Below are 23,042 nucleotides of genomic sequence, written 5' to 3' on the forward strand. Positions count from 1 at the left end.
GGCCTAATATTGGTGGGACAAGTTTTACTCTTGTCCTGCCTACTGACTTTGAGGTATTTACTTCAGCTCTCTGCAGCTGTATTTCCTCATCTGGCAAATGAGATTAGTGCAAGCTAATCCCTTTGGAAACTACTCAGTGGACTATGAAGGAAAATTCCTGTGTAAGACACTAGATATTTTATTCTCAGTCTGACTTTCTGTCTCATCATGGAGACCAGAAAATCTCAATGCCCTATATAAACCTACACTTAGATCAATAGGACATATCATGTTTACTTTCATAAATAAAGATCTATTAACCATTAAATTCAAATTGCTATCTTTCATAAAAAAAAAAAAAATACTGAAAAAATCTGAAACAGTGACAAAGTAACTTTTAAAGTGTTTACAAAGATGAAAATGTAATACCTGCAAGATAAGAGTAAACACAGTCAGCCCTATGCAAACAATGGTGGACTGGACCTCATTGTCTTAGAAGAATCACAAAGACTAGGTTGTTGTTGTTTGTTTGTTTGTTTGTTTGTTTGTTTGTTTTTATTATTTTTTCCTGTCAAGAATGTGTCCCCCAAACAGTTTTAAATCAGTAAATTCTATGTGCTGTTATACAGATGGAGTGAAATGCTGGCCCCACTGATGCTAATGACAAATCACCCAATGAAGTCAGTGGGGTCAGAGTTTTACCCTGAGACTCTCTTTATTTAAAAATAACTCATATTTCTGACATTTTTATATACACTTACATAACATAGACTTGCAGACTTCCTGTGCTGTGCCTATATATATTATCTTTTATAGCAGTGCCCTTGTACTAATGCTTTGTAAAATCTTTTCATGATTTACAGCACTAAAGAAAAGATTTTCTAATTTCTCTTCATCATACTATTCCGAGGTCACACTGTATGGTGCTCTTCCCTCTCCAGTCCAAACAACTGAAACCCCACTCTAGCAGAATGACATGCAAGCATATGCTTTGATTTTAAATGTCTAATCAAGAGCAGCCACAAAGTATACCAGTGTCTTTAAAATACAGTGACACTGCATTGTTTTGCAGCATTGACCTACAAAGGCAGCATATTTTCCTTTAAAATATCATGATATGATATAAATTGGTTAATTTATAGTCCTGTTACATGTGCTTGGGAGACAAAAAGGGTGCAGAAAAGTAGGAGGTAGTGACAGAATTACAGATCCCTTAGAACCATCAGACAGCCCATCCAGTCTCCTGGTAATGCAGCAAGTTCCAGTCAATGCGGTGCTTAGCCCCCATCCAGGTACTGAGCTGCAACACCCATGTACACATGCCCCAGTGCCCAGTCACGAAGGCCAATGGGGCTCCTGCACTCCCATTTTTCTCCCAGCAGGAATGATCTGGCAAGTTTGTGTACCATTTCCCAGCTCTGGTGGGTCAGCTACTTCTTCTGCAAGAGTGATATTTTGATATTTTTAATCGCATGCTGTGACATATATTTATTTTCCATATTTGTTGTATGAGATTTTTGTTGCTGGTGGTTTTACACAAATACTTTCCTAGTGTTGAAGCAAGGGAATGTGACATCATATTTTTTCAGGTTCCTGTACCAAAATCTCTGCTACTCACATTTCAGAAGGGCACTATACATTGGCCATGCAAAACAACCAACACTATCATTATTCAAAGAAGTGTTGATATCCTGAGTAAATTTTGTGATGGAATTTAAAAACAAACAAACAAACAAACAAACAAACAAACAAAACTTTAAATTCCCTTTTGAAATCCCCAGGCTTTTTAAAACAGGTCACTTTTCACCAGTTCAAAGCCTAGATAGGGATGTGATAAATTTTTTAGGTACATTTTTGAAAATATGCATTTAGGTTCACACCCACAATTAATATATGCATCTGTGTATTTATCTAACCTTGTACATAAGGCTCTTTCAGCTGTGATGTTTATGGATGATTAAAATTATATCATTATATCTGTTTCTTTGATGACAAATTAGTGTAACACATTATCTTGAGTCTCAGTAACTTCCAGCTTTGATGTTATATTTAATAAAACATGGTGCTGTGTTGGAGAGTCCCTAGGGAATCTTTAATTTCTTTTCTTTTTTAAAATATATATTACATTTTAAATGGGATTAAATTGTCTGATCAGTGAGGCAAGCTCTTGCTGTAGTAGATAAACCCTGAATTCCTCAGGGCGATTTTTAAAGCCTCTTTCCAAGACACAGGCAAGCTCAGCAAACCCCGCGAGAGTTGAGCAAAATATTTCCCTCGTTCTGAGGCTGGTTTCACGCTCCCACCCCAACATTTGCTCGGCTCATTCATCTCTTTCCATGCAAACCTGAATTTTATGTTCACAGGTAGCTCTTCTCTCACTCCTTGTTATGATTCAGAGGCTTCACATTGGGGCAGTTCTGCTGCCTTCCCCTCTGCACCATCCAGCCCTCATCCACAGTAGCTTGTCCTATGTCTATTTTAATTGCCTCCAGCGGATTAGCAGGGGCAAGTGGAACTTAATAAACTCTGGCTGGAGATGGCCCTGCTTTTGCTGTCAAAAAATAACAGTAGCTTTGAGAACCTGGGGCCATGTCATTATACTCTTTATTAGATTTTATAAAGACTATATATTACAGAAGTAACATTGTAGATTTGGGCAGTTACAGGACAAGCAGATTCTGTCATAGTGCATGCATACGAAAATTCTTCATCACTTTGGCTTTTATTGGCTAACACAATTGTCTTTGAAATAGTCTGTTAATTTATTATGCAAGAAGGAAAATTAGGAAGTACAATAGACTCACCAGAGAAATAAAAATCCAGATTAAAAAGACACAAACACAAAAGACCTTTTAACTCACTATGGTTTTGTCTCGAGTTGTCAGGTTTTTAATATTTATTTGGAGACAGACATATATATTACATTGCTGTAAGACAGACTTCTATGCTGTAGTTTGTGAATAATACTCAGGAAAAAGTTACACATAAAACCACCTGATTATTTCATAAATATTTCAAACATTTAGTGTCATGATAGAATTCTTATCTGAAGAATGCTGAAGTCCCTGTGCACAATGCTTAAGGCAGAACTTTATAATGCAGCTGTTTTTTTCTTCTTTTCATCCTTCAGCATCAGGCCAAAGCCTGGACATCATTGACATACCAAAGTGGTTTACACAGGTAAGTAGCACAGTTGCCTTTTCAAAGAGCTACTCGTGTAAAGCTACCCTTTCACAACAGGATCAGCAGAAATACTCACAGTGTACAAGGTGGTATTACAGCTTTCTCAGTCTCAGGGAAATAAAAATAAAATAAAATAAATTAAAAAAAAAGGCTTGCATAGTTTCAGAATCAGAAGAAGGGGGCATGGGACAAGAGTAGAGGTTTTTTCTCTATGACTACACAGTAGAGAAAACCTCTTCAACTTCACACAGGCAATTTTTTTTTTTTTTTTTTTTTTCATAGCAGATCTTTCCCCTCCAGACCACTGGAAGATAAGATTACTGACCCAACAGAAAGAAACATTTTACAACGTGCTTAAGGCAAAAATAGTGTTGCAATAATTACTGGCAAATAAAAAAAAAATCAATACAAAAGTTATAGGAGAAAAACATATATGACGAAGGATCTGTTTGCATAGAGGCAGTAAGTGAACCTGGTAGTAATACAGCAAGACATTGGTAGCAGAGACCTGGGAGGCAAACAAAGCAGGGCCAGGGAACCTATTAAAATAGAGGCAATGTGAGGAGACCTCACACATCACCTTTTTTCTAGCTATCTTAGGTGACCAGATTTTATGAATGTGCTTATTATTTACCTTCTGCTTTGTTTTCCAGCTGGCACCTAAATAGCTGATTCCAAAGTGAACTGTAAATTGCGCAGTCTGCTTTTTGGTCGGTTGGATGTAAGAAGCATCCAACTTCAGGTGAGGTGGCTCCTTGAGGAAGCTCCTTGTGCTAACACAAAGCTCTGCATGCTGCTGTATGCAAGACCTAAACCCAAGGCAGCAAACACCTGAGTCAACAGCAAGATAGCCCAGACCTGGACACTACTGATGAACATGCATGTCAGCAGCAAGGAATTCTGGCTTTCTTGGCAGTACACAGGCCTCTTCAACTTCTAAAAGCAGAGTCCAAAATCTGGCCATGCCCTCTCTTTCTTCCTTTTAGTGAATTGTTGTCAAGCACCTCCCTGCAATTCCCCCGGCCCAGGACCCATCCCTCTGTCCTCTGTAGGAGATGGGTGCCTGCCCTAGCAAGGATGAGATTGTTTTGTAGTGGTAGCTGTGCTATTGGGAATATCCAGTTCAAAAGTCTTTGGTATTAAGCATGAAAGCCCTGAACCTAGCAAGAGTGAAATAAGGCATTTTAGAAGAAATCACTATGCAGTACAGAGTTAGAACCCCCCAAAAATACAAAATGACAGGATCTGTCCCACTGGAAAAGAGCCATGAGAGAGAAATTCTTTCAAATGCATCTCTGACCCAAGAGATAAAAATAGAAAACTCCAAGCAGACTGTTGTGAAAATATTCTTGCCTAAGCCAGTAATTTAGAAAGTTTAGATAAGTGTTTGAGTCGCTGTTCTGAATTCTTTGAGGACAATGACCGTTTTGGTACTACCTTTAATGAGGCCAGGATTTCACCCCTGAACTTTGTGCTGTTGATCGAATGCAGCCAACATCAAGTTGTCTCAGTACTTTTATGAGAACAGGAATCAGGACAGCACTCAATTTGCTAAGGAACTTTCCCATTAGTAGGCAAACCCTGTGGCTTTGCTCAAGAGCCATTCCTACTTGTCTAAGGAAAGTTCTTATGAAAATACTGTTATCTAAATAGTTTGTGTGAAAAATATCAACATGAAAAAAAATGGTAGTATCAACTCAAAAAATAAACTATGTTCCATAGAACTAAGAGCTGGCTCAAAGGAAGAAAAATGCATTTGCTCTTAAGAAAAAAAAAAAAATGATTTTCTTCAGGGGAAAATTAAAAGTAGAAAATCCTAGCCCCTAAAATATATATTTTTTTGGATTATGGCAATGATGACTTAAGTTTAGGAACTCAGCTTCCTTCACTCTGAAAGGTAGTTTGAGGATTTATTTTCTTTTATGAAGTATGTTTCCATAATGTATCCCTTCTTTATAAAGACATAGGAAACTAATCCCATTTGCAAAAACTTAGCTTCAGTTGAACCTTCATCCACCTTGACTATTAGAAAATATTTGATCAATCCTTGTAAAAAATTTATCGTACTAATATTTATATACTGATAAAATAAAAATTAAACAAATTAATAGAAGAATCTATATTTTTTTTGTATATATATATATATAAGTATATACACAGATGTATAGATTTGCAGTAATTAAATCAGTGTAAAGAATCTCTCTCTCAATTTAAAATGATTCCACAATCCAAAAATGAATTAATGTACAGGGTATAAATAAATACCAGTTAAATATGTATCTTTCTGTTAGGGAAGAAAGGGCTATCTTAGTTTTCTTCCCCCTTAATAATTTTCTGTTAAATATTTTCTGCTACTAAATTTTATTTTATTTTTATTTAATATTGTTAGAAATCAGATAAAAAACTCAACTGGCCTGTGCATATGCTGTATTTAATAGTCCTCTACTTCTAAACTTGTCTTTTGATCCAGACAACTCAAATGTTGCTGGCACTCTGTTTTTCAATCACAGATTCTTCTTTCCTTAAAACTACAGGTAATCTTGCCCTGTTTGGAGCATGAGGACAAATGTACACTACTTATATTCTTCTGTAAATCACAGACACTAACACATACTAAAATTAAAACTGGTGTAGTATTTCAGGCTTAAAAATAAATGGAGGTGAAACCATCTTCAGCACAGCGTAAAATTCAGCCCATGAAAAAAAAAACTGCCCCCCAAAAAACTGCCCACACTTTAAACAGGAATAAGTGCTGTAATAAATCTGGATATCATGGTGCTGGGAAATCCCTCTGCAAGCCTCTGTTTCTTCACCATACATTGATTTTTGTCATAAGCTGTTCTAAAATTAGAAAAGGACAGGATCTGACAAGTATCCTTTCTATTTAGTCCTAGCAGATGGAAACCATGAGGTGTTTTCTCAGCTTGAAGCTGTTCCAAAACCTAAGGCACTAATCTGACATATTAAACCTAATTTATATAAAGTCTTGTGCCTTTACATCATGCAACATCATTTATGGCGTGCTGGGCAGTGACAGTTTAAGTTATGAAAATGCTGTATCACACAGCAGATCAGAGCTGGTTTTATAGCAGGTCTCATGAATTTCTTCATCCAAAAAGAACAAATTTTGTATGGGAACATTCTGCATAGCACCCCTGCAGAGCAATAGATTAAAACTGGATTTTAGCATTTACCTCTTGCTCATATATAAATCAGGAATTAGAATTGATAATGGCAATTATCCATCAATGGCAATGCAACTGCAGATGAACAGGAGGAGTTTTATAGATAAAAGGAGTGTCCATATAGTTCATCCATATGGATGCGTTTGAAGTAACACCTCTCCAGATTGCAGAACGTTATTCTGAAACTCTAGTGGGGGGCATGAGCTCAGGTGCAGCAGTTCACATTGCAGACCCCTGTTGACAAAAGACCTGGATAGGATGTCTACCACAGCCGGCAGGATTCTGCCCCTCGGTTCATATTCGTATTTACTGGGCAGCTGAAAGCTTTACGGAACTCTTCAAAGTTGCTCATGGCACCAATAACTCTGCAAAGAGAAAAGAAAAATTCTCAGCAGGCAAGTTATCTTCTATTAAACATCATGGACCTGCGAGTGTTTCAACATGTTCACTTCGGGTTGAATTTTCAGGCTTCCCTTTTCATTTCTCCAGAAATAAAAAGAAAAGGTTCAGGAGAAGCACTCCCATTTAAAGCTAATGTAAAGACAATCTTGTTTCATTCAGTGCTTTGAGAAACATCTTACTTTTCTAGAAACTCTACCAAAAACAATTGCTTTTTTGGCAGGTCCCATGGCATTTAGAATGATTTTCCAATCTGAGCCTTGGCAGGAAAGGTGGGGGGAGATCAGTAGTAGCCTTGTGTGGTGGAACCCTTCTTCCAGCAGCTGCCAAACTGCTGCAGCCCAGCACACAGCAGCGTGTAAGTACACATGGGGGTTGTGCTGGAAGTGGTTCAATTTGGCTCATGCCAGCCAGCTTGTAACAACACTCCCTACTCCCCAAGACTTTGCAGCCTGAAGCCGGGGTGGCAGACAGAGCCTCTCTTATCAGCCAGCTCAACCCTGGACCTCCCAGCCCTTCTGAAATTTTGGAAATCCATTTTCTGGAGCTTCTGATCTGACCAACAACCAGGCTCTCTTGCTTCCACCCCATATGGCATGACAGTGAAAGAGCAGCACTTCTCTTCCTCACACAAGCTAGACAATGGGCCTGAATCCTAGACCAGCACCTTCAGGTATACGGGAAGAGCTCTTTGTGTTTCTTCTTCCATATCTGTATTATTTCATGCTGTCAGAAATGATTATTTTACCATTGCTAGATTGGAATTGTGTTGTTCGCAGATTTTTCCTATGCTTTTAAGCTCCTTGGAGTTTACTAACCTGAAATTTGAAATGGTATTAAAGTAAACAGCAGCCTGAGTTAGAAGCAGAAAAGTATCTACTGAGATATTAATTGTTTGCCTTTCTGCTCTCCTTCTTATGCAGTGGGAAGACATTTTTCTCCATTGCAGGCAATCAGTTTCTCAGCATAGCTCAGCATGGTAGGAAACATTCTTATTACATTGATTAGACTTTCTGTGGGTAAGAGAATTTGCAGTCAGCTGGTTCAAAAATATCTAAAGGTCAGTTTTGTAGGGAGAATTACGAAATGTCGTTGGGCTTCAAATAAGATATACAGCTTTACTGTATAAACATTAAAAATACCTACTCAGGTGCTGGAACAGAAAGAGCTGGTCATGCTGGATTGCTACTGACCTTGGCAGTCATTCTGCCTGCCTCATTCAGGAGTTCACTTTGAAACTGGCATTCAAAATATGTGAACTCCCATGCTAATATGGAAGATCTGCCATCTAAAAAATAAATAAAACCAGAATCTAGTCAGCAAAAGATCACAGAATCACAGAATTTCTAGGTTGGAAGAGACCTCTTTATGCGTCCATTAATGTGACTTTTCTATGCATGGTTTGACATTGCTATGTTAACTGTGGAATCAGAATCGGCTTTCTGGGTTTCAAACCACTGACCTACAGCAGAGACACCTTCCCCTGAATGGGTCACCCTGGGCTCTGACTGTCAATAGAAAGGTGTACTTGCAGAGTTGAAGTAATCTAGCTTCTAGCTTATTTATTTACAGAATGATAAGATATGCATTCAAAATGCCTATTCTTTTTCGACTGAGAAGAGAACTGGGGGTGACTAGCTCAGATGCACACACCTATGCGCAAGATGTGTGTTTTTCATTTTTATTATTTTTATTTTATTTTATTATTACTATTACTTTTTGTAATTACTTAGGAAAGACTGTTTGGGATGTCTGGATAGCAAGTACTGTCATTTTGGAAAGTAGCTATATTGCTGCTATAATCATAATGGCTTTTGGATATAAATGAAGCAAAGCTGGGGGAAACAGATCATATTGTTCCAGTTGATACAACATGGAAGAAGAGACAAACCAAAATTTCTCTTAAGTTCTGAAACTGAAGATTGTTCTGGCTATCTCACATAAAAAGTAAGATAAAGATTTGTCTATATTTTCTAGACTCAAAATTCATCTAATATTCTCTGTAATTATCTTCCATGACCTGACTCCTTCAGCTAAATAAGAGTTTTTCCTTGTGAATGCATTATTCTTAGGTTTCTCTGCACATTTTGTGTTTTTCACCAGCTAATAGAAATGTAGCAATGTGATGTTTTCATATATAGAGAAAAGTAAATAAATCTGAGGATTTTAAAGCCAAGAAATGGTTGTTTTTATCAAAATCTGACATGTAGGAGTTATAAAAAATATCACTCTGTAGGCTGAGGCTCAGCTGGATACTACAGTCTTCATTGTCATGAAGTATTTTTCAATTGTTAAAAGGCATGTAAATTTGTATATCATAGTTGTTTTATTCAAGCTGGTGTGGCAAGTATTGCTAAGGTATGCTACTGCAAGTTTAAGTGCAGAGTGCAGAAATCTGCCAAGACCGGGCATACTGATCTGTATTGTTAGCTTACATTAAATTTGTGCTATAATCTTTCCAGCTCCATTATTTCTTAATTCATTCTGGTTATAAGTACCTGTAGGTGTGGTATGCATACTGTGTTTATATGTCCAGTTTTGGTATGGCTATGTCCAGGGAATATGTCAGAGTACCCGTACCCTTTGGTCCATGAAACAACCTCACAGCTCCCCTGTGAAGGCAGTGTTGCTATTTTTCCTTTATCAAGAGAGATAGATATGAGGCAAAGGGAGCTCATAAATCCTAAATTTAGCCAAGGAAAATCCCATCTTCCTCTTTAGTCAATAGAAAGTGGTAGGAAACTCCATAAGATAACCTGACTGAGGGCAAATACACAATTCTTGGTGAAGTAAATGCAAATGACATGAATCCCAGAAGAAACAAATTGCCCTTGGTCATGCAGACTCTGTGGATATACAAAGAAATAAACACTGGCTTCCTAATTCTTACATAGTCTTTAAACATTCTTCATTTTCCAGTCTCTCCTTCTTGATTGTCAATGGTTATGAGAACCTGGCACAGGCCTCTTCAGCAAAGAGGTTGACATGCTGTTATGGTTGGACTACCACAGCTCATTTAAGAATTATGTCTTGGAGGTCAACTAAAGAGTTCAGTCTTGAATTGAAACTATGTGTCATGCTTTGCTTTGCTTTTCTATCTGTTCACTATTAGTATAATTCAAGGCACTCTCTTTAAAGCTTAAATGAACTCAGGGAGTTTGAATCAAGGACCCTCCTAATACTCATTGTTTTCTAAACTAGATTGTCATAGGAAAAAAATAAATAAAGATAGATTAAACATTTCATATACTCAGGTCTTGATTATAGAACATCACAAGAATCACAGCATGTTCTTGTTCAACTGCTTTTGAGGGTAGATGCAAGTCCCTCATTTTTACAGAAGAGCATTTGTAACAGCAGAATATAAGCTAATAAAAACACTTGACTTTGAATATAGGCCAAAACCATAGGCCAATTTTGTGTTTCTTAATTTCTCTTAACATGCTAAATTTCTGCTCTTGTCTGCTGCAGTGATGATTCTGCATGTAAGTAAATATATTATTTATACTACCTGAACATAGGAGGGCTGTGAGCTCCAGCATATATTTGTTCTCTTGCAGATTCTGATCTAAAGGAGTTGCATCTTACCTAATAAAAGATAAAAAGAAATAGGCATATCATTTGGAATGACTTTGCAAGTTAAAGCAGAATGTAACATCACAGTTCTTAAGATGCTTGTTACTTATAGAATGTACAAAATGGAAAGACACCACTAATTCATATTTGATTTCACCTTTGCTAGCTTGCAGCATTCTCCTGATATATTCTCCTGTTTTTTGAAATCCCGTAATGGACCCAGTCCCCACCTGCTGTTTTTCTCCACCCACTCATTCCCTTCATCTAATCATAGTCACTTTACCAGTTCTTTTTTTTTTTTGATATACTCTATAATTGAAGTTTGCTTTTCAGCTTATGCTGGAGCATCTCACACCTTAATAATTACCAAGGATATTTCTTGGTCTCAAAGCTATGTAATGTTTAAAAGGTACATATAATGATGTTTCCCATCTCTAGAATTGCAGCTGTATTACCTTACATTTGTTCCACATTGGAAAGGCAGTTTCTTTTGAAATGAAACATTTTTCAAGTTTCCATTAGTGTTCCCCAATTCACTATTCCTAATACAATGCTTGGCCCAATTTTAACTGACCACAAAACAGAGTAGAGAATATTTGCATAACTGAGTAATCCATTTTATGCTGTATCCATTGCATGAAAAAACACAATCTGTCAGTCCTTACCTTACCTAAGCCCGTGTCGAATATTTTCTATCAAAATCCTTTAAGCCAGACCACATATAGGATATATGTGCTTCAGTATAAACTACCAAAATTCAATCTTTTCATCAGTTAATATTGTCAAACTTACGTGGTCATAGGTCTGTACACTACTACCTGTGGCAGAGAAGTGCCAGGGTAGGTTTAAAACCAACATTGGTTGCACCGGGTCCTGTTTCTTCAATTTTCAATGATTCATGCCTTCAGGTGGCTGATGCAATTTTATAGCTCAACTTTTACTCCTCGTATAGGGAGTTTGCCCAGTTATTTTATACAAATAAATCATTTCTGATGTTTTCCCTTGTTTTTACAAAAACTCACATCTTCTTTCAAAGTTTTACTACAATGTGTCCAATGTACAGCAAACAAAGGTAAGAAAAAAATAAGCAAAGATTTTCTTCACCACTGCTTAGTTTCACTGAACAATGTGCTCAGTAACAAATGGTGGTGGTGTATCTGCAACAAGAGTTTGTGGTGGATAAACTGCTGGTGGAAAATAGTCATAAAATTCTGCACACTTTAAGCACCAGAAAACTGGGATGCTAACATAGAAAGAGGTTATAGAATCAATATGTGAAAGACAAGTTTTGCAGAGGATGGAAGCAGCAAGAAGAAAGAAAGCTGCTGTGAGAGCACTGTGCAAAAAGAAAAAAAAAATAATAGTCTTGTGAAAATAAGTCTCTGTTTATATCATTAAAAGTATGGATTTGGTTGCTATAGATTGTTGAAACAAAGCAGCCTCATCTCTGCACTGTACCTTGTGCAGGTCAATAGATGGAGACTCAAAACATATTTGTATTACTCACATGGGCATAACTCAGAAAGAAAAGCTGGTTGTGTGTGAAGTCAAGGCCTGGCAGTAAAGGTTCTTCTTCTCCTCCTCTCTTTTCTCTAATCCATCTCCGGTATGCCTAATAAGAAAGAGATACAAAGTGTCTTTCAGTGACATGGAACCTAAACACAACTAGCTTTCTCTTTCTCACTCTCTTTTTTTAGTAATACCACATTCCAGATATTTTTCATATACTTACTCTGAAAGCCTCTCGCAAACCTCCATTATCTGCAATGTTTTCTGCCAAAGTCCGCTTGCCATTCACCTGGCAGAATGAAAGAACTTCAGTCATTTGACCAGTTTCTGAGCTTCCTTCTTGATCAATTTCAAGGGACAGGGAAAAAAATAAAGGAAGGCAAGGACAACCTCATCCAATTTCAGCCATCGTATCTCTGGTTAAGAAAACCGGTTTTCAGTGTGAAAACTGTCAGTAAACAATACTCTGTTATGAGTTATCCTGGCTCTTTGCCTAGATCTCTGTAGCACAAAATGTAGTAGATAAAATGCACTCAAAAATCCTGTCCCTGATCTTTGATCTGAGAATCAATAATTTTCCCCTGAAGATTGTTTTTCTCTGGTTACATGTGAGATCCAGTAGCCCCCTTCATAAACTTTTATCCAATAGGTTATATTTGTTTCTCTACATAACTTTTTATGTACTCCTGGGATGCTAAAGTGACTTTCAAGTCAAAACATAAAAGAGCATAATTAAAACTAGCCATCAGAGACAGAATTGAAATTTATAGTATATTCAGTGCTCTAAAAATATCTGTGAAGGAGATTCATGTTGCTTTTCCCCAATATTGATTACAAGAGTAAGAGTGATGGAAACAAGAATATGTTGTGAGAAGCAGTGCTATCAGAACTTTCTGAAAAAGCCAGTCTTCTGGTACTACAAAGTGCAATATCATCATGGAAAAATCCTCATTTCTGCAAGTGCAGCATTATCTCTGATCACCCAGCTGACACGGTCTTAGTGCTACCAGACAGTATTTGTAATTAAGTAGTTTTACTCTCTATTGTGCCTAAAATGAACAATGTCTTTACACATTTTTGAGCACAGTTTTGAGCTGAGCTCTGAAGATCAATGCTGACTTAAAATTCTTCCAATGCCATGCTCTCCCATGCCATGCATAGGAGGGGCTGGGTTCAGGACCCACTTTATTTTCAGGTTGGTATAAAAGGAAAAAATGGTGTAGAAAAGGTAAAAGGGCTCAGAAGATACACAGGCACATGCACTCAGTCCCACCACTCAGTGTAGATGAGCACCCGGGTCAGACACAAGGCATCTTGCTTGACACTTGGCAAGGGCGTAACAAGGAGAAATGGGAGCAGTAGGGGAAAGAGCAGACCCTTTCCTACCTGCCCTTCCTCCCCTCAGAAGGCCAGAGATGGAGATAGGAGGGAGGTTGTCAGGAGAAAAGTTGCTGGGACACCAGGGAACATCCATATGTATTAACTTTTTTTTTTTTTTCCAGCCTACATCCTCACACATTTTACTTGTGGTTACCTTGTGAAGTAGACTGATTTAGAGAATGAAATGAGAGTAAGCTTGCAGTGGCATGTGAGACACAGGTCATTTTAATAAGTGGAAGAAGTCCTTCTGCTGATCTCAGGAAGCTCTGGGTCAGGTATCTGAGACTAGTGGGTGCAGACAGGTCATGACAGGGCTCAGAGACCACGATAAGCCCTTTATTTGATCAGTTGAATTTATGCAATTACTGCACTCTGAAGCTATTTCTATATCCACTTTTTCTTTCATTACCTTGCTTTTCTGTAGATATTTTTATTGTAAACTAAATGAGAAAGAGGAAGAGTAAATAGGTTTCTTGATCCGTGTAAAATATTCGTACAGGAGTAAAAAAACCAAAAACCTGCAGAATGTATGAATATTGATGTAAATGACAGCAGAAGAAAAAGCTCTTTGCATGCATAGCTCTTCATACAGAAGCGATGAAATACATCAGAAAATACTATGATTATTCTTCTATCGTCTAAATAGTACTTTAGGTTATCCCACAGAAATAGAAGGAAAAACCTCACATTACAAGGCTGTGGATAACAGGATCTCTTCATAAGCCCACCCACCAGCTTCAAAGGTGATAACTACACTGGAGGGGATAACTCAGATCTACCCCATTTCAAGAGACACCATAGAAAGTAAAGTGGATGGTGGAACCATTGGCAGGAACATTAGAATGACTGTGTGTTTCTTAGGGAAGGTTTTAATGACCTTCTGTACGTGACGTTTTTGTATTGACAGTTCTTGTCCTATAGATGTTCAGGAACAAGCCTGAGAATTGGTATATGCAAATTACTTTGTATGAATTACTTTATATCTGAGTTGTTGAACTTCAGATTGGACTACAATATGGTCTTGTTATCTCTGAGACAAATATAAACAGCCTGAAGAAAGTATTACAATTATTGCTAAGCATTCAATGCAACTTCTAGAAAGGCAAAGAATTTTTTGTAATTCTGCTTCTAAAAGGTAAGTAGAGGTGGTGAAATTGAGTAGGGGGTTGGGTACGTGTTTTATCCTGAACATTAAGATTAAAATCTTGTCCTGGCCAACATCACTGGAATTTTAGCTATTGACTTCTGAAGACCTGGGATTTATCCTATTTATTCTCTGTTTGGGACACTTACATAAAGTGCACATTTTCAGAGAAGTCTATAGCTCTGATAGACAATAAAACAGAAACAATTTCCTTGCACTTTCTTTCTTGGTTGTTTTCTATGAGCTACTGCTATCATACTCCCTTCATTTGGGATACAAATTGGGTCTGTGTGCACATATGGAAAAAATAGCAAGAGTTGAATGTGAAATAAAGTAGGGTTTATGCATCTGTTTTTATAGCTGTAATAAATAACAAGTATAATTGCTAAAGGAATGTATAAAACATGCTATTATGTTCTTCTTTTTAAAAACAGTGGCTGCTCAGATTTCATTACTGACCTCATCTTCAGAAGACATTTAACATGCTCAGTAATTAGACCAGCCGTGCTGAGTGGCTTCATCCTTTTCCTCTGTTTCCAATACAATGTGATGGGGAGAAGCAGTTTAACCCTGTCACCAGGGTATGAGTGCTGGTGTTTGACTGGACTAATCAAATCTGGCAGACAATTTTAATCACAATTATTCACTTCAGAAAATGATTTGTTGTGAGAAATGAAGGTGGTAGCCTAATATCCCAATATATTGGGATTTATGAAAAGATAGATAAAAACAAATAAACAAACAAAAAAACACTCCTGATATACCAGTGCTTTCAATCACTTCTGTTTTACATACATGTAAGCCAGCTTTCTTCCAGTAGTAATTGCTGTATTGATTAATCATACATTTTGTCTTCTCTTTAAATTTTTCTTCAGAGCCAGTTGTCCACCATGGGTCTAAATTTCCATTTTTGTCATATTTCCGACCTAAAGAAAGAAAGAAAAAGAATGAAAAAATGAAAGAATGAAAGAATGGAAGAATGAAAGAAAGGAAGGAAGAAAGAAAGAAAGAGAGACCAGAGGAAAAGCAAAACAAAACAATAACAAAACAATAGCAAAATGAAACAAACAACCCATAATTTTCCAGTTTGGGAATCTAACACTTCTACAGAAGTTAGAGGTAAATGTACTCATAGAAGTGTGTGAAAAAAATGCTTAATATCAGCAGACAAAATCTTTACCTCAGTCAACTCAGTAGTAAAAAGCTCACATTCTACTATGTAATGTAAGAGGGATACAAGCTTTCTTGTGAATATAATTGTATTTTTTCATCCTCAGCCTATATCTCTTTGATTCTTTTAACCTGGTGACAACTAATTTATTACTTGACAAGAAAAAAAATATCTGTGTCATAGAAACTTCTGAAGTTTACTTTTTTTTTTTTTTTTTTGTCTTGGAGCAAAACTAGAACATTAGAACTACATTCATATAAACAAGGAAAATATGTATGTCCCATTTCCCAGGCTGGTATTTTAAGCAATGGAGACCAGACCACAACTCCTTGGCCAGGTTCTTACCTTCTCATTATAGAACTGAAAACAGCTTTAGGGAATTTGACACCTTGAACAAGACAGCACACTTGAATTTTCTTCACACAATTCAGCATTATTAAGAAAAAAAAAAACAATAAAAGAGCTAAAGTACACACACATCATCTTTCTAATCTGTCAACTGTAAGGAAAATAAAAGTTATCAACATACAGACAAACACTCACCATTATTATCAAATCCATGAGTAAACTCATGGCCAACAATTACTCCTATAGCACCGTAGCTTAGTGACCTGTAACACAAAGAAGCAGTTTTCTCAGAAAGTGTCTACACAAAAAAAATCAAAGAACAGAAGACAGAAGATCAAACAGATTTGTACCTCAAGAGAGATCGTCATTAAAATTGGGAGGGGTTGGGGGGGGGATGGGACAAAAAATCGTAAGGTACAATTTTGACTTAAGGTTGTTGAAAGTCTGAAGGTTAAATCCTTACTTGTTTAAAAACAGTCTTCAATATAAAATTTCAAAAAGCATTGTTGTGGCTCACTCTTTTAACCAAATAATTTATTAGCATCATCTGAGCTCCAGAATGTCTCCTGCAGCTGATTGTATTATGTATATTTTAACCAAGAAAAGGAAAAAGTTATAGATTGTATTATTCTCTTATAGTCATGAAAAAAGCATAGATCAAAGGCTGCAGTGGGCTTCTGTAATGCAAGGTCCAATCATTCTTCACTGGCATGCAACAAACAGACTTGCAAATGACTCTATAATGCAAAGCATTTAATAGATCTCCTTTCAGTTTTCAAAGTAAAGGTCAGACAATTTCCTTGCACCTGCACAGGGATAGGGCATGAACTGCAGTCACTAAATGCACTGGAGAACCAGAATAGACAGAAATATTTTGTATTCTTGGTTCACAATAAATGACATTTTCCTTGTTATACGCGAATAAACACGCATCTGGGAGAAATAGGGATGAAAGGTTCAGTATGAACAGTGGTATAGTGTGTGTGGGGGGGGTGGTAGGGGGAAGTTATCTGCTAAAATCATCTTTCATTTTTTACGTTGTTCCTTGTGATTTTAATTATTTCCGTTATTGAGATGCCATATTTCAAAGTAGCTGAGACTATTTTCAACCGATTGTATTGAAACAGGAGAAAGGCTGAGTGTTTTGAAGTAACATGTTATTACTGGACCTAATGATCCATAGCACACTAATTGCTCATCTCAGTCATGCCCAAAAATTATGATATGATTTAATTCCCCCTTCTCCCATGGCAATTCTTCACTTTGGATTTCTTTTTTTTCTTTTTTTTTTTCCTGAAAAGTAATTTACATGTGATAAAATCTTCCCTATTGCTTTTTATTTTCCTTCTTTTTTTCTTTTTTTTCCCCACTACTATTGCAAACTTTCATTAAAAGATGTTGGTTAAAATTATACATTTCTGCAATGAAAATATCACCCTTTTGTGTGACAAATTTCAAATCTTGTGTAACACATATTGATATTTATCCGTACTTAATGTACTATATTAGACTTGTTTTCCACATCTGAAGAAAAGTGGTTACACAGGACCTTTTAAAGAATAGCATGCAACTTATAAAGAGTTCAAGAAGAAACAATGAGACCTATTACTAAATGCATCTTATTAGTGATAGGTAGCAGAGAAAACAGGCTGGTTCCCAGGCATACCCAGGTCTTTCCCCAGCTCCCAAATATGGCGGAAAGTTTGGGATTAAATTTGTCCTTTCCTTCTATGAATCCTATTCGGTATTTTGTCCTGCTCAACAACAGCTTTGCCAGAAATGCTCCCAGGTCTGCTCATGCTCTTCACTTTTGGGACACAGCTAGACACATGTGGAGAGGATTAGATCAAGCCCAACAAGTACCATATTGGAGAAAAATGTTCTGGGACTGGGGAGGCTCTGAGGACAGCAAGGAAGCTACTGACTCAGCCTGATGTCTCTATTTCAATAAATCTGGCACTGAAGACTCATAACTATGAATAATGGCATTTGGATGGTATTTTATTTCATGTACTGAGATGTAAAGTGACAACTTAACTTCCCTTTATGCAAATAGATGCAGCTGTTTTATAGTGGTTATGCTGGAACTGGACACTAGATCTGCACTAAATGTTAAATATTTGCTAAATCAGTTTTCCATCAAGTGCTGATGATTTTTTGATGATTTTTCTGTTCCAGTGCCATGTACTGTTTCTTTTAAGCAAACAGAAAACAGATCCAGAATATTTCAAGGACAAAAGCAATCTGTTGTCTGATATAAAACAGCTACATTTGTTTACTAAATTTCATTTTGATACGTACTCAAGCAAAACCAATTTAAGCTAAGGTAACCTTTAAAGAAGAGAAATGAGCAAAGAACAAATCTTTGAAAGAACCATAATTTTATCACTATGGCGGAAGGTCAGGGCATGGAGAAACCTCTTCAGCAAGTAAAGCTGGAAAATGATCTGTAATAACCACAGCAGAAAATAAGTTCTCCTTAACCAGAAAGGACTTTTCTGTATCCCCAGTTACCACTCAGAAAGTCACGTGGCTAGGGAGAATTCTTTTTGAATGCAAATTCATTCGTTCTTAAATTGAATGCATCTCTCTACACATACTGCCAAATTTCTTGTTTACAGGGACACATCCAGACTGGAAGATGGCAAACCAAAAACGTTTTAAAAGTTTGATTTTATTTTTTCACAAGTATTTATTAAGGACATGTTTCACTTGTAATTGACTTTCTCTAAGTACAAAATAACTTTCAGAAACTGGTGTCAGAGACTTTTCCTGGTCTGAATCTGTCTTAAAATAGAAAGATATTGGACTGCATAGAAGCAGTCATCTTTCAAAATTAAATATCTGTGACCCATAATTGCTCTTCCTTGTCTATAGTAGCACGTAAGCCTTCTCAGACACTCTTGCACATAGAGGTATTCTCATGCACCTCAACAAACAGACCCACTGTTAATCTTAGATTTTAGCAGAAAAAAAAAAAAAAAAAAAAAGATAATAGATGGCTTCTCAGTCTTTTCTGTTGAAGGAGTGTTGGTCAGCTGATTTACAATTGCTTTTAATACCTGCCATACGCACATTGCTGCATCTGCATACTATAGCATTGAACCACTTCCACTAAAGTGCACTTAATTAGCAATTCCTGGGAAAAATCAGTCATCAGTTTAAGACAACAGCAACACGCATACTGCTCCCCAGGGTAAGAAAAGTTACCACACAAAGCAGCAGTTTTCAGATTTTTTTATTATTATTATTTATTTTTTTTTTACTATTTCAAAATCAGGACACAGCAAGGAAAAACAAGGCAACCCAAAGGTTGAGCTTTCACTACACAGTGACAAGACAGTATTACTGTGAAATACTTGTTGGCTATCTTTAGCAGTATAGCCTGTTTTCTCTATGCCCTCTTCTTTGCCTGTATGTATTTTTCATGTAAGTAACACCGTTACTTTCTATTCCTTGCTTTCACGTGTAAGAGGTTCCCCCGATGCAGTACCTACCTAGGATACTCTGTTCCCCAAAAGAAAGGCTTTTGCAGTTCTCCTGCTGGGAATCCTGTAATAGCAAAAGAATGACAATTGTCATCAATACATCAATATAGCTGAATTGCAAAGTAAGTCAAAAGGCCCAACAGTCACCTTTTTTGTTTAGTTTTAGAAGATTTTGCTAGGCAAGCTTTACCTCAGGTGGTATTTTCAGAATACGATGGAGAGGATCTTTGAGAAGTGGAGATCTTTCTCTTTCAGGAGCCCAATGAAAACAAGATGCTGCATTGCAAGAACTTCTCCATGGCTATATGTGCATATATGTGTGTTTGTGCATTTGTTCCCATGAATAAACAGCTAGCATTTCTCATGATAAAGAAGAAAACTATTTGATTGCTTTCAGATGTGTTGACAGATCAACAGAGTATTTACAGTCAAAGACCAACAAGAATTATGAAATTGTTGGTTTAGTGAAGCTTCAGTACAGCAAAAGACATATGAAAGTGATATAACGTAAACCCAATTATAGTCTGTGAAATCAAAGGTAAAGGAAGATACTTAGGCACTTCAGTGAAGGAGAGCTGTAGACAGTACAGGCTGTAGAGCCAGTCTAGCTACTGGAATTACCTGGCTGCTTCTGGTAAACTAACAAGTAGCCAAAACACACCATCATTGTAGACACTGCAGTGAGTGGTGATCTACTACCTTACACAAAGGAGCCAAAATAGTTCCTTCATCAAAGTCACAGGTCTATTTCTAATTCGTGGATGAAATTTCACTGCTATGATTCTGAAGACAATGGAGCAAACCATGTTAACAGTTTAACAACCCAAATAGTTGTCAAATAAAACAGACACCTATACCCAAAGTTTTCAAATGCTGTTGAAAACTGTAGTTCGTCTGGGTCCAAATGCAGATTTTGATGCCTGACATGAAGAATTCTTATTTACAAAGCATGGGCTTATATCCACTTTGAATGTTACCCCAGAGGAAATGGTCCACTGATGATTCACTTGCTTTCCCAGGAATCTCTGCTTCACCTTACAAGGATCACTGCAAGAAATCACCTGGCTACTCAGATCAAAACAAACAAACAAAAGATGTATTCACTTGATTTTGACCATCTTCAGTTTTTCACTGACATAGATTTTCCAATAATTTTTCAGGCAAAATTTCTCCTTTCCTTCCAAAGTCATTAAATACAATATCCTGAGGGTAATTCACACCAAATGATATAGCAAGTGTTATGTCCTCCTGACTGCTTTTTTTTCACTATTCTACCCTGGCTGCCTTGACTACCTATTTGCAATTAGCTTAACAAAAAGTATGGTTTTCAAACTTATTTTCTGAGTACTTTTTTCTCTTACTTGTGCAGATGCTGTTTTGTCCTTTCAAGCATGTTATCAACTGCTTTCCTGTTGCTACAAAACACAATTGTACCAATGTCAAGGACAAAGCTTTCCTGATCTAATTCTCTTTACCTCCCAGCACACACAGAAAAGTGTTGAGTGTTTATGGTGTGTGTTTTTAAACATCTCACAGTAATGGTTCAATGGCACATCCTGTTGAAAATTGTTTGCTAGTACACTAAGTTCTTCCTAAAAAAAGTCTGATAAGTTTAGAGAGGAACAAATCCATCCATTAGCACCTGGTCCAAAATATACAGAGGCTAACAGAATTATCCCAGGACTGGGCTAATTTATGTAAGTAAATGGCACTCCCCCATTCCACATTACGGCATGCAATGTTCCAGCAGGTTGGTTCACGTGACACCTGAACCTTCAGTGTCCTGCTCACATGCATTTTGTGACTGCTATATGTTGTCATCAACTTTGTGTGCTAAGCACCATAAGGTATTAAGAGTTGGAAATCTATCCTGAACTACATTGCATGCTTCCTTCCAAGTTCAAAAGTTCAGGCACACAGCCGTGTACCTGCTAGCACATTGAGGGGCTATCAAGATCTTGTAAGGAGCAGAAATTGCTTTGCTTATGTGTACACTTCTATAGTGAATTTACACTTGTCTCTGCTCCAATAGAGGTATACATCTGCTTTTTTTCGAGTAAACTAGGTGCAAAGTTTCACTCAGGTTCACCCATCTAAGTAATATAATCTAAAGGTACTTTCATGTGACAGTGCTGAAACAGTCACGTGTGAGTTAAGCCATGAGATAAAGTTACCACTCATGTTATGTGAAAGAATGGGAAGAAGCTCCAACCATGAGTCCATTCAACATGTTGAAAATTATCTTACTCTAAGTCAGGATCCATTTTAGGTAAGACACGCCAAATAATAGTTTGTTTAAGGAGTGGTTTCTGCTTGTGCTGTGTGAAACACCTTTGTAGTTCAAATGCACCAAAGCAAGCTTAGGAAGTATTTTCAGGCCAAAGTGAGTCACCTGTGAAACCTGTTTAAGGAAAACTCAGGGAACCCAATAGGGTGTTTTTGTTCAATAAAATTATTATCTAGTTTTAAAAGTGATTCCTGAGAAGTTAATAAAGTGGGGGTGTCCTATCCTCCAGAGATTCATGGTACTAAGTGATAGAGGGTGCTTGTCCAGTATTGCAACAGTACAAGGATACAAGGAACAGTTTTGGAGCTGGCAACACAGGGCATCCCTCTAGAAAATGTCTCCCTAAGGCAAGTGTCAAAAGGATTGTCCTTGGAGGAGACAAGGAAAACAATGTCCTAGACCTAGAATCTCCTTGAAATTATGACATGAGATAGATCACCTGACGGTTTCTTATTCTGTGCTGTTTTGAATCCCCTGAGTTAGGCAATTCCCTTCTGAAGCCTGTTTCTTGCTTGCTTGCTTGGCATATTGCACCTAAAAGAATTAATGACAAAACTCAGCAAGCTCATAGTAGGATGCAGAAGCAATAAATACTAATAAGATTATTTATATGCCACTGGAGTTCAAGCGAGAAAAGCACTGATCTGGAGAAGTAAGTCAGGCAGACTTCAGTTTCACATCTTAAAGAATGGATACAGGCAATGAGTAAGTACTTATAGCTAGCACTTCAACACAAATTTAGCCTTTAGTGCATCTTTACATGCTTGCTCTCTCTACATGGTCCAAGAAGAGGAATATAGGCTTAAAACCTCTCTGTCAGTTATGTGTACAGTTTACTACTAGTGCTGACTTGGAACACAGAAAGAAAACTGTGCTCTCTTATTACAGACCCCCAGAAAAATCCCTCTGCCATAGGTATGATCTGGACTTGCTGAATCTGCCTTGCCTACTTTCTTACATCCTACCTACTTTTGTAGCAACATTACAAGACTGTAACATCATTCTGAGATGGGCACATGCCATAAGAGCACTGGAGATTTGTGGACATCTGAGCTCAAACTATCAGAAAACAGCACTAATACTGTACATCCAAGCATTTTAGAGAAGGCAAGATGGATGAGCTGGATTGTCCTCCAGATGGACTTTGTGCCATTGATCACAACCATTTAAAGCCCAGCAGCCATGATGATAGATAGCCCTTTGAGTCCAGCAGTTCCACCAGTTTTCAGTCCACGTGAATGTCTACTTATCTAGTCCTTACTTCATCAATTTGTGTTTGAGAATATTGTAGGAGAGTGCGGAAAGTCTTGCTCAAATCAAGATAAATGACATGCACAGTTCTCCCTTCATCCCCAAGTAGATGATAGAAGGTCATTGGGTTGGTCAAGAAATG

At 37.2% G+C, this 23,042-nt stretch overlaps 1 protein-coding gene and 1 long non-coding RNA gene across 2 annotated transcripts in view; one reads left to right on the forward strand and one right to left on the reverse strand.

The window, feature by feature from the left end:
- Positions 1-2,565: 2,565 nt before the first annotated feature.
- Positions 2,566-23,042, reverse strand: part of PHEX (phosphate regulating endopeptidase X-linked) — a 102,639-nt gene continuing 82,162 nt past the window's right edge. The window contains exons 16-22 of the mRNA XM_068687427.1: positions 19,372-19,426; positions 16,070-16,137; positions 15,151-15,281; positions 12,055-12,120; positions 11,830-11,934; positions 10,258-10,334; positions 2,566-6,712 (exon numbers count right to left, since the gene is read on the reverse strand). Coding sequence (XP_068543528.1) covers positions 6,610-6,712; positions 10,258-10,334; positions 11,830-11,934; positions 12,055-12,120; positions 15,151-15,281; positions 16,070-16,137; positions 19,372-19,426 — 605 coding nt within the window. The 3' untranslated portion in view covers positions 2,566-6,609. The remainder of the gene's footprint in view (positions 6,713-10,257; positions 10,335-11,829; positions 11,935-12,054; positions 12,121-15,150; positions 15,282-16,069; positions 16,138-19,371; positions 19,427-23,042) is intronic.
- LOC137858952 (uncharacterized) lies at positions 6,727-15,631 on the forward strand. The gene is made up of 2 exons (XR_011098093.1): positions 6,727-7,419; positions 15,231-15,631. It is a non-coding gene; the product is annotated as an uncharacterized lncRNA (long non-coding RNA).

The sequence above is a fragment of the Anas acuta genome, chromosome 1 (genome assembly GCF_963932015.1).
Source record: "Anas acuta chromosome 1, bAnaAcu1.1, whole genome shotgun sequence".
NCBI lineage: Eukaryota > Metazoa > Chordata > Aves > Anseriformes > Anatidae > Anas > Anas acuta.